This window comes from Pundamilia nyererei, unplaced genomic scaffold, assembly GCF_000239375.1.
Source record: "Pundamilia nyererei isolate P.nyererei 1_Seehausen unplaced genomic scaffold, PunNye1.0 scaffold00013, whole genome shotgun sequence".
NCBI classification, from domain to species: Eukaryota; Metazoa; Chordata; class Actinopteri; order Cichliformes; family Cichlidae; genus Pundamilia; species Pundamilia nyererei.
Window position 1 is genome coordinate 2,999,205 of NW_005187414.1, and position 12,443 is coordinate 3,011,647.

The 12,443-nt window shown below is 45.4% G+C and overlaps 1 protein-coding gene across 3 annotated transcripts in view; it reads left to right on the plus strand.

Moving 5' to 3' along the window:
- Positions 1-12,209, plus strand: part of LOC102208022 (B-cell lymphoma/leukemia 11B-like) — a 36,358-nt gene extending 24,149 nt beyond the window's left edge. For 2 of the 3 annotated variants that reach the window (XM_005724875.1, XM_005724876.1), the window contains exon 3: positions 7,391-12,209. In XM_005724875.1, the coding sequence (XP_005724932.1) occupies positions 7,391-9,456 (2,066 nt within the window). In that variant the 3' untranslated portion in view covers positions 9,457-12,209. The remainder of the gene's footprint in view (positions 1-7,390) is intronic. The other variant, XM_005724878.1, reaches the window with a different exon arrangement.
- Positions 12,210-12,443: the final 234 nt, after the last annotated feature.

Below are 12,443 nucleotides of genomic sequence, written 5' to 3' on the forward strand. Positions count from 1 at the left end.
CCCCGTTTTTCCGCTGTGCTGAGTTTTTCTGTTAACCAAGTGCACAATTTCCTGGCTTTAGCCTCATATTTGATGAACAAATATGTACACTACCTTTCGACCCCGAGTTAGATAAGAAAAATGTAAATCTGTGGTCCAACTTTACCCCCCGTAACACAACTTTAGTGAACTAGCACTAATTACATGCAATCGTTGTTGTAATCTCTCTTGTTGCCTCTGCTTTGTTCCTGAAATAGGGGAACAGAATTGATCGTTTATATAGAAAAGGTGTTCATTAATAGTAACTCAGATCACGAAGGTCTTCTCCTTTGTGGCATGCAAGAGGCGAGTTTTATAGTAAGGTAATTAGATTGGAAGGACTTGTGTTCCATTCAAGGCCATGCTGGTGTCTTCCTGTGGGCTGTTAGTTACGCGGGTTCTTGGCTCCAGTGGGCAGAAGCCAGCTGGGAATCATTACTACTGCTGAAAGAATATTTCACCCCGTCACAGAATGGTAGACCGAGATATACACACAATAACAAGGGGCGCATGCATGCAAACACATATAGGGCACATGGAATGCCACATAGATACACATACATCACAAAACCGAGGCACAGAAGCAACATTGCAAAAGATATAATGTCTGTCAATGCAGATGGCTCATCCTTGGGAGACATTTGCAAAAGGATGTGCTCTTTAATACAAGTCAGGACAAACACTACATTTCAGCATGTTCGCCATATTAAAGCTCACATTTTCACATCATTTTATAATGCCTGCATTGTTTTAATTATGCACATTTTGCTCACATGTCACAAGTCAATTTGCTATTTAGCGCCGCTGAATAGCAAATTGGCTCTGTGGACAAAGTGTCCCTGTGGGTATAAGTGAAACTCATTTGGATGTAAAACCTCCAACGAACCGGTGATATCTGCCGTTTGCTCCTCATGTCTGAGACAATACGTGAAAATATTCAGGATGTTTCTATTTTAAGACATCGTAAAAGTATGAGTAAAAAAACATTTACACCCATAAATTGTGACCGTGTGATGCAATTCAAGTCTCGTCTCAATTCTTTGTAGTTTCGCTTGCTGTTTCAGTAGATTACTGTAAAACTGATTGGGTAAGTTTAGGAAAAAAATTAATTGCTTGGGTTTGTTAGAAAGCTCAGTTTTCTAGGTTAAGAGTGTTTAGAAACTTGCTCCGTGTGAAAATGTTGACACGGGCGAGCATTTTACTCATTCACGTGGTGGCTACAGGTGGCTAAACTTTGAAAACAACTTGAGGTTGTAAAAACCGCCTTCGCGAATGACGTATTTGCCCATTTTAGAGGGAAGGACATTTTCAACAAACCTTGTGCGAATCCACTAACTCAATTTCTCAATTTGTTTGTGAAAGTGGTTTTTGAGTTCTCGTATTATTTCTGTTGGAATTTTCCCTTCATCACCCCCACCCGGTGACGCCGCCGCTACTGGGTCCTTTTTTGCTGTTTGTCTGTTTTTCGCGCTTCTGTGTCATGGTAAAATGGGTAGGAGATGGAACAAGAGATTAAAGTGGATGTAATTTTTGCCTGAAAATTGAAATGCATGTGATAAAGACAAAGACAAAACAACAAAAACAAAGTGCGATTCTGTTTTCTTTCCACGCTGCGTGCAGTCCTACTTTTTCCACTTCTTTTCCTCTCCTCCCTCCTTCAATCCCCTTTTCCATCTCACTCCGACTTTCTTGCATCTTCTTTCAACCACAAGCACGACTGAGTGTCATCCATTTGTCATCATCACGTGATAGACAGCAGACCCCACAAGTGTGTTCAAAGACCCCCAAAACACACACACACACACACACACACAGGCGCTGGGACCAGTTAGGAGCTGATAGCGATGAGTCAGGCTTAGAGAAATGGCACAGAGGGCTTAGCTAATGCACTTTATGGAGCTCCCTTTTTCTTTTTATTCTCCCCTTTTACTTTATATCGTTCCCTCTTTCTCCCTCTTTGTCCTAGAACCTGAGCCAAAGTCATAGCTCTTTACTGACGGAGAGGTCTTGCCAGTTATTTTTCACAGCGTGTCCTCCGTGCCCTGGCTGGGATAGCTTGCCTCATGGCGGTAACATTCTCCCTCAGTCGTGCTACATGAGAGCCTCCTCCACTCATGCATTGCTGTGCAGCTGGACCTAGTCAGTGTGTGTGTGCGTGTCTGTGATCAAGTTGTTGGAGATACCCGATCCCTTATATTGTTCATTTGACCCACATAGCAAAAGGCATGAGGGTCAGGGTGGAGTACCCAGATAGCATGTACAGGTGCTTAGTGTGTGCGTGAGAGAAAAAGAAAGACAGGGAAAAGAGAGAAAACACGCAGACAAGTGAAGAGATTAAAAAAAGAAAGGAGGCCATAGTAAAACACATCATAATAAATATTTATATATATTTTGTGTGTGGCTCTGAGTTTGCCACAATTTAAAAAGAGTGCTGTTTCTTTAAAATCCCATCTGAGGCTGTCAGGCATTTCAGCTGGTCATATTGGCTGCAGACACATACACACACACAGATGTATATGGTTAGCAGGCTAAAGCTGGTTTGAGTTAGCATGGAGCCAGCCACACTGTGTGAGAGCCTTACCCCCTGCCTACTACTGCCACCCTCCACAGTCTCTCCACTTATTTCTTTCTTTCCATCTCCCTCTTTCTTTACCCACCTATGTGTGACTGTCAGCGGGGGCTGTACTGTAGTTTACCGTCCAAACTCCCTATCTCCTGTGAAGCAGACACACACACACAGGCTTCCACAGTTGATCTGCGTGGCCCTGTGTCTCCTGATTAGTCTGCTTCATGACAAACAAGCCATCAAGAGCAGAAAGGGAGTGCAGCACAGAAGAAGGAGGAGGAGGAGGACGAGCGAGAGGGATAGTTGGGAGAAGTGAGGAGGAGGAGGAAGAGGAGGAGGAGAGGAGCAGAGGTTTGTGGGGGGGCAAGGGGTGAGGTGAGGAGGCTGGGACCCCTGGGGACCCCTAGATCACAGCCATGCTAATGAGAAGCTGCTTTGCCAGCAGCAGAGGTGTCAGCTAACCCCTGACAGGTGCACACATGCGTACTCCCAGGGCTTGTGCAGGCGTGTGCACGCGCATCAGAGGCAGTGTGAGTGCGTGCACAGAGGTGGAGAGGAGAGGAGGGGCTGCAGGGGCGCAGGTTTGTGTCCCAGTGGCCTAGCCGGCGGGCGGCTTTGTTCTGTATGCAAATCTGTCGCTGTGGCGTTCTGTCGCCCTTGATGGAATGCTGGAGCAGTACAGCGAACGTGAACCCCAGGAATGCTGCAGTGTGTGGGTGTGTGTGTGTGTGTGAGACGTCGAGTATAGCACATCCTCTCTACCCCAGTTGTTTTCTTGTTAACAACCAAAAACCTGCACTGGGTTATTCTTTTTTGGGTTGTTTTACATTAAAACAACTTTGTTCTACACTTTTCATTCATGCTGTTTGGTTTGGTGCTGTCCAGAAGTTGACGGTCTGGAATTCATCGCTACTTATTTTCAGTTATGATTGTATTTCCCTGAGCTTTCTGAGAGTTAATTTGGCATCAGCGAGGATTCATTAGCATCCACTCGCTGTTCTCACTCAGCAGAGAGGCTCCTGTTTGCCCCTCTCGTTGAAGGCTGAGCCTGTGGAATTCTGTTATCCTTCTGTGGTCTTATTATAAGTCCGTGTGGATTAGCACACGATAAAGGCCTCATAATGTAAGTGTAATGTAAATGGAGGAAGCCCATGCTTTGAAATATAAATCAGACAAGCCGGAGAGATGGAATATGTGAATTAAACACAACTCCATATGTCTCCGCCATACACCTGGTGTCTACGTCAACCCTTACCAGCCAACTACACTGGCCATATGCAAGCAGTCAATGTCATGGCTCCCCTTCCTTCACTGGCATTTTGTTTGTACTTTTTAAGGCAAAATAATGGCTATAAAAGGCAATCTGGAAAGAATAAAATGTGATGTAAAGCTCAGATCTTAGTCCCCGAAGTCTGGGTTAATTGGCCTGGTGGTTTAGTAAAAAAAAAAAAACAACCCAGGAGAGAAGGAGAGCATTATTACTGGCCCACCTCAGCTCCACGCATGTGCCAATGTTTTAATAACTTCCTCCAGGCCTCCTGGCCCTTAGCCCTTGTTTTGTTGCACAGGACAAAGAGTTGCCCTCCTAAGCTGGTCTCAGTTCTGTATTGTATTCCTCTCTTTCATGGGAAAAGTCTGCTGGAGTGAACACCTGGGCTGGGAGTCTTTTCGAGGTGAATCCCATTACACTAGAACATTTACAAACCACACTATTGCTAGCAAAATGAAGAAGAAAAAAACAGCAAAATGCACTGTACCACATTACCGAATCCTGCTGTGACTCCATTTCATTTAACCTCTCTTCTCAGTCTCATTCACACACACGCTGAATGTGTGTGTGTGTAAAGGCTGCGTGTGTCTGTGCGCGCATGGCGTGCTGGAGTAAATTGGGCGATTAGGTCCAGCATCAGCGATCGCGTAGAGAGCAGAATGTAACTATTCTAACTGGTAGTTGACCTTGGCGGTCAGCGGTGGAGGGGTCCCTGCCTGTGTGTCAGGCAGACGACTGTAATTACCACAAACTGAAGCATGACACGGCCCACCGTGATTCTTTAATGAAGGCTTTTATTGGCCGGAGCACTGTCGAGCGACGCTCTCTCAGCATGTGTGGAAGTCTTTATATAAGAGGAAAGAATGGAGAGAGGATGTCTGTAACATAACTTATTTGTGCAGCTGTGTGTGTCATGGCTCGTAGTCGGCGAGCAACAAGAAGGTAGTGCCCTGTGATGTTACTCATAAGGGAGGCTGCAGGCTTTGTTTTACCGCTCTCGTCCCTTTGGTGATTCCTAGATCTACCAACACTGGCATTGGTATCAGATTGATTCTAGAATGATAGGATTGATACTTTGTTTCTATCCTGTGAGTTCACTGAATTGTGTTAGATTGTGTTATTCACCTCATACACTACAAAAATGTCAGATTTTTCTTTTTGCTGTCTTTCAAGTTTATTTTATTTATAGTTTATGACATGTTTAGCCACAGTCCTTTAGAGACAGGCTCCCAAAAAAACGCAGTTTCAAAATATATGAAAAGCTGTGTTTTGTTGTGTTAATTAATTATGATTAAAGTAAAAATCACATTGATTTAGCGGTCGTTAAAATGAGTTCAGAACTCGCAAATCATTGGTTCATCTCATAAGTCATGACACACTGATCTCCATTACATAAGCTGGCTTTATGGGTTAAAAGTAACAGTATTGGTATCGATATCGACAACACCGGTGCCGTATTTACTTGATACCAAAATTGGCAGCACAGCACTTGCTTTCTATTCTTTTCCCCTGTCTCGGTTTCCCCCCTCCCCCACCCGGCTTGCTTCCTTCCTTGCTTGCTTGTTTGGGAAGTTGATGAAATTTGTCTTTGGCCGTCATTAGGCAGCAGCCATCAGCTGCCACTCTATTAGCTGCCACGCTTCCTTTAACAGCATATGGCACGGCTGTGTAAGATATGACAAGATGCAAATGTGTTGTTGTAACGGTGGGGGGCTGGAAGGTTGTGGGACTGGTGTTGTTTGATTGGATAACTTGTACTGACGAGGCCTTGTGCGCTGACAAAAATGTAGACAAAACTGGAAAAAAAGAAATCACCAGTCCTTCTCTTAAACTCACATTTTCATCTAATATTGATCCTTGTGCATTGATGAGATTATTCAGTCTATACACCTAACTTGCTCCCTGGGGACATGTAAGCAGCCCCCGTGTGTGCGTATGTGTGCTGTCTGTGTGTATGCGTACGTGCACGCGTGTTTAGCCAAGCACGTCTGGCCCTTAAAGTCCCTCCACCTCTCTTCTTACCCCCTCTCCTCCTCCTCCTCCTTTCCCCTTCCCTCTCTCGCTCTCTTCTCCCCGTCCAAGCTGTTAAGCTGTCCAGCTCTCTGCTGCCAAGCGGCCGTGTGAAGCTTAGCCAAACTAAACACGGGCAGGCAGCCCGCCACTCGCCCCACACATACACACAGGCGTACGCAAAAAAAATACATCCACATACATGTCCGCACACACGTTCACAAACACACGCTCGAGCATACGCATTAAGTAGCGGGAGTCAGGTCGTGTCCCACCCCACACAAATAGCGAGAGCGATGGCTACACCAGAGCACCACTAATAGCAGAGAAAAACAGACAGAATCAGTAAATGAGCCCCTCATTAACTCTTTCTGACCCTCTCTCCCCTGGGGAAAGCCAAACCAATCACACCGCCAAATCAGCTTCCTGTACTAGACACTGATCCAACATCAGCTTTCGCTCATCTGTTCTCCACAGCGCGAGTGTATGTGTGAATCTGTGCGAGTGTGTACAGAGGTGTAGAGAGAAGGGAGACGACGAGTGAAAAAGGAAATAGGAAAAAGGGGAAATGTGTGTTTTATATTCGTCAGCCAATGGTTCGGGACTGCTTTCTTGATCACACAAAACTTTGAGCGCTACTAACTTTCCCGTCTTTGTTTTGTCCCTGGCGGGCTTCAAACTTTGGGACCACCGTACCAACTCGACTCCGCTCGCGGTAGCCACTGATGATAAAGTAGATGCAGATGGTTTGTGAGCAAACACGAGAAATGTGGAAATGCCTCTCCAGCACAAGCCTGTGTTGAATTAGATGAATCTCTACGAAGGCCCTTTTTATGAGTCACAAGCAGGCTGACAGGGCCACGCCACAGTGACTGATAGATTCATTTGGCATTATTAAGTCTCAACATTTAAAGGGCCAATTTGTCAGTGTGTGGCATATAGCTCTGTGCGTGTGTTTGCATGCGGAGTCACAACAGATCACTTTACTGCTGTTATTACATCCGTGACATAGAGCTTTATTTAATGTGGATACAGTGTCGGCTCTTGCTGTTTACACGTCGTCTCGCTCTTCCTTCCTTCCTTTTGAGTGGCTTTCTTTCTCTAGTTCCACATCTCACCTCCCTTCCCCAGCTGCCGCCCCCACCTCCCTTCTTCCCCCTTTTCCACTGCTGCCTACCCTTTCTTCATATGGAAATGACAAAGTAGACGAGATGGATCTGTATATTAAAGCCAAGCTGACATTAGAATTAGCATAATATGCTATGGCCTAAGGGCAATACCTGCCACCTACACTAGCCTGTAGACACATGCCCTGACTGCACATGTATTTCATACACTACACACACAGAGACAACACAAAAGCCCACAGAAGACACTCACACTCACACACCGAAAAACAATGCGCAGTTCATTTGCTTGTGTTTAATAAAATATTATGAGTTGGTTTAGTTGTCGAAGGAAAAAAAAGATTTTTGAGTTTCTTGTTTCATCACTGATGGTGATTTTTTTCCTCTCTTGGTCCACAGAAAAAGATGAGCCATCCAGCTACATCTGTACTACGTGTAAGCAGACCTTCACCAGTGCCTGGTTTCTGCTTCAGCACGCCCAGCACACCCATGGCATCCGCATCTACCTGGACAACCACCCAGTCAACTGCTCCCTCACTCCCCGCATGGCTCTTCCTCCACCCCCAGGAGCTGACGCCTTGCCCCGTTCCCCTCTCCCCACTTTCCTTGGTGATGCCAGCAACCCATTCCACCTCCTCCGCATGGCTGGACCCCAGCTCAGGGATCACCCCCATCCTCCGGGTTACATGGAGACGCGGCTGCCCGCGACACCGCCCTTTGTCAGCCCACCGCCTCCCCCAAGACCACCTCGTGAGCGGCTGGGCCCAGAGGAAATGGGGCTGCTGTCACAGCACCCCAGTGCCTTCGAGAGGGTGATGCGAATGACCCCCATGGAGCACCCGCCCATGGACTTCTCCCGTCGGCTGAGGGAACTGGCAGGCAACACAACCAACAACGGTGGACCCACGCCTCCTCTTTCACCCAACCGTGTGCCACCCATGCATCGCCTCCTGAGTCCCACGCTTTTCCAGCCCGGATCCCAGCTCTCGCCGTTTCTTGCCTATCCCCCTCAGCCACCCACCTCTCAGGGGGGACACGGCTCTTCGAGCCCTCCTGACACACAGGGTCAGAACCAGGCCCCGGGGAAATCGAAATCCTGCGAGTTCTGTGGCAAGATTTTCAAGTTCCAGAGCAACCTGATCGTCCACAGACGCAGTCACACAGGTGAGAGGCCGTACAAGTGTCATCTATGTGATCACGCCTGCTCTCAGGCCAGCAAGCTTAAAAGGCACATGAAGACACATATGCACAACAAGTCTGGGGCCATAACCGGCTCACCAGAACAGGGAAATAGAGGGGAGGGGGGAGAGGGTGAAGAGAAGAATAGGGAGGGAGATGCAAGAGGAATGGGGATGGACAATGAGGAGGAGGAGGAAGAAGAGGAAGAAGAAGAGGAGGAGGAAGAGGAAGAGGAGGAAGAACTGCAAAATGGCAGTCGGCCAGATTCCAACTTAAGCGAGGACTCCCAAGAGTTCACCCAGAACAGAGAAAATGGCTCGAGACAGTCTCCCAGTGAGAAGCCCCCGAGTGGGGATAGAGTAAACGACAGTGGCGGGGTGGGCATCATGCACCCCTACAACCATCTGGACAATCACCTTAGACTTAACCCTAACAAGAGAAGCTTGGAGAGACAACCTAACGGCGACGGCGGAGAGGGGGTTGAAGGAGAACGAGAACGAGAAAATGAGAGGGAACCTGACAGACAGCGAGAGGAGCAGGAGGACCAGAGGCCTGTGATGAATGGCAGAATCAGCGTATCTGAAGCAGAGTGCTTTCCCGGGCTGTTCCAGAGGCGGCCCACCCCCATCACCAGCCCGAGCCCCTCCAACAACAAGAGGATCAAGATCGAGAAAGAACAGCTGGAGATTCCCCCGACCATACCTCTCATTTCCCCGGAAAACGTCTACTCTCAGCTGCTGGCTGGCTACGCTGCTTCGCGCCACTTCATCAGAGAACCTTTCTTGGGATTCACTGACTCCCGTCAGTCGCCGTTTGCCACCTCCTCGGAGCACTCCTCTTCAGAAACGGGAAGCCTCCGTTTCTCCACCCCACCTGGGGAGCTAATGGAAGGCGGGAGTGCCTCAGGGCGCAGTGGCAGCAGCACCCCACACCTCCTGCGGGGACCCGGACCTGGCAGGCCTCCAAGCTCCAAAGAGAGGAGGAACGACACCTGTGAGTTCTGCGGCAAGGTGTTCAAGAACTGCAGCAACCTGACGGTGCACCGACGCAGCCACACGGGGGAACGGCCCTACAAGTGTGACCTGTGCAGCTACGCCTGCGCCCAGAGCTCCAAGCTGACGCGCCATATGAAGACCCACGGGCAATATGGAAAAGAGGTATACCGTTGCGACATCTGCCACATGCCCTTCAGTGTCTACAGCACACTGGAGAAACACATGAAGAAATGGCATGGTGAACACTTGATGGCCAGCGAGGTCAAATTGGAGCAAGCAGACAGAAGTTAAGCCAGCAACCATTAGTTACACAGCATACAGTGTACCCAAACACACACACACACACACACACACACACACACACACACACACACACACACACACACGCAAAATCCTTATAACCACTTTCTGCAATGGGGCTTGGCTGGATAATCTCTCTAGAAAATGTTTTGAGAATGATTGATGTTCATCCTTTTTTCTTTCTTCTTTCTTTTCCTCGTCACAGAAACTGCCACCTGAGAATATAAACAAAGGGAAACTTTAATGAGAACTTGCCTAGAATGCCTAACTAGGTGTTTCTTGGCAAACCGTCTGAGGATTTTATCAGTTAGGAATCCATGGAGCCTTTCTACTGTGCAATAATTTCTGTATTTATTGGATTTTTGTAATGATATTTGGCATGTGCAGGTACATCTTTGTGGGATTTCATATGGAGTTAGTTTTGAAATGTGCTTAAAAAAAATAGAATTTTCTTTACAAAAATGTGATAAAAGAAGTCACCCTTAATACAAATTTTCTTTCTTTTTTCCTGTAAGGAAGCTTATTATCAAGTGAGAATAAATTTGTGTGAAGCAGATAGCTTTTAAAAGTAAGATAAATAAATAAATAATTGTTTTCTATATTAACTGCAGCAGCGGACTACAATCCATTCCCTTCATACAGGCTCAAAGCACTGAATGTCAGCCTGACAATAAAACAATATGGCGGATTTTTAAAAAAATCCAGCATTACCTTAGAGATCTGGTGAGTTCCTATTAATTTATTCAGGGAATTATTATTATTTTTTGTCCTTTTCAACATTGGCATGTGAATAATTTGAAAATGCAGTTACTGTATTGCTGTCCTTGCTTCACAAAGGACATAAATAAAGGTTGCACTTGATGGAGAAACCCTTAACTGATGCTCAGTACATTCCCAGTGTAGGTTAAAACCACCATATTTAATATGTTGAATAAATTGAGACTACTTGTGATTAATGTGAGAAGGAGAACAGTCCTGTTTATGGTTTGTAAATATATTATTATTTTTTTTATATATGTAAAAGTAGCCCTGACTGACCATGAAATATGGCCGAGACTAAACAATCAGAAGACCAGCTGCTTGCGTCATCCACAGTATATGCTAAATGTAACTACCATACATTATTGCTTTATCAGACTGTCCGAGTACCCACGACCCCACCTGATGTGTGCTTTACTTAAAGGTAATTTGTTAATCCAAACCTGCTTCAACACTCTCTAAATCATTCTCCATCTCCCGCTCATGTCTGGCACGGCGACTCTCTCTGACCCAGGTCGACTTCCTGTGTTCCCCTCACGGCGCACAAAATGGTTTCAGATGAAATTCATATCAGTCCGTGTTGGGCGTGCGTTCTCCTCTCGGCGGCGCGCTCTAAGCCCTTCTCTGTGACGGCGTCTTTTCACAGTTCACTAGCTCAGATTCGTGTATTAGCGCTGCTTTTAAAGGGAAGCCTGTTCATTCGCCTCACAAAGTGATACGGGTTTAACTGTCAGTAACAGATTTTGAGACAGTGTGCGAGTTCGTGTCTTCTGGGGATTGGAGTTTTTATTTTCTGCATCGTTCATTCTGAAATGAATCTGTAATATATATATATATATATAAAGAGAGGCTGAATGAGTTATGATAATTTTGAGCACAGCTGCACTAAGGGATGGCCGGCCGACCTTGAGTAGGGGGCTATTCTCAGAGCATAAAATGAAAGATTGGAACTGAGAAATGGAGATGCGAGAGAAAGAAATGGAGGGAGAGAGAGCAAGACCTTGACCAGGGAGAATAGTCATTCAAATGAAATTGGGAGCATATGAAAAGTGTATTTTTTTTCTGTAACCAAATGCACATCTACTCGCCACATCTTATAACAGACCATCAGAGTGAGACAGAGTGAGCGTGAGAGGGGAGGGAGACAGCAAAGCCACATGAAAGGAGATTGAGAATACATCTTTCATTTTACTACTGCAAATCTCAATCATCAAAAGCATTGTCACTTGAAGATTTGACCTCCCATTTTGGCCTATTTTCAGATTTTATCTGTGCCATTTAGTTTTTTAAAGAAACTGAACTACGCGGTACCTTGAATTCAAAGCGCTCTTTGTTTCTTTTAATGATTTTCGAAAAGGAACAAGCTGTCGAGCTCTTCATAAGCTATCCACTTACCTGCTAGTTTGACATATTTTATCAAATCGACTTGAAAAGCGAGACTGCCTGAAGAGCTACTTTCAGTTTGCTTACACGTGTTGACGCACGACTGCAAAAGAATCAAGGTTCTGTCGAGAACGCGCACGTTCCCCCGAAAGCCCAGTTTCAGACTTAGGCCAAAGTGAGTCGTGCAACTGGAAGAGTGGAGCCCTCACAGTGTCCCAAACACACACACACACACATGGACATTCAGTCTTACAATATGTTTACAGTGTTGAAGTATGCCATTAATGAAATACTCTGTGTAAGTGTTTAAAAATGATAATAAACTATTGTTTTCCTCCAATGTTTTCTCAAATGATTTGAATGCCATAGCAGTTTTTGTATGATTGTCCTGGTGGAGGGATTTTATCTACATGAATATATTTCTGTATGATTGCTTGTTCACTCTATGAACAGATTTTTTGGTTTATTTTTTAATGTAATATTGCAGAATCATGCCAGGTTATCATTTTTTTCTAACAGTGGTGCCATTATTGACTTTTGGTATCTTCATCTTTTTAAGTTTTTTTTTTTTCACTTTTCTTTTTTTTAAATGAATTTGCTGTTTTTTGGTGAAGCTATGCTCCACGGGTGTAAAATAAAATGATTTTCAAAAATGAGAAAAACGAATACAGTGGTTTTGTGCAGGAATACTTTTATCGAATCATTTTATCAGACATTCATGGACTCCTTCTTCTTCTTCTTCTTTTTTTTTTTGGTGTTTATCCTCATGGTTGGTTGAAGGTCTTGTGCTAGCACATTAAAATGTAATTTTAAATACATTTTCATATTTCACTTTT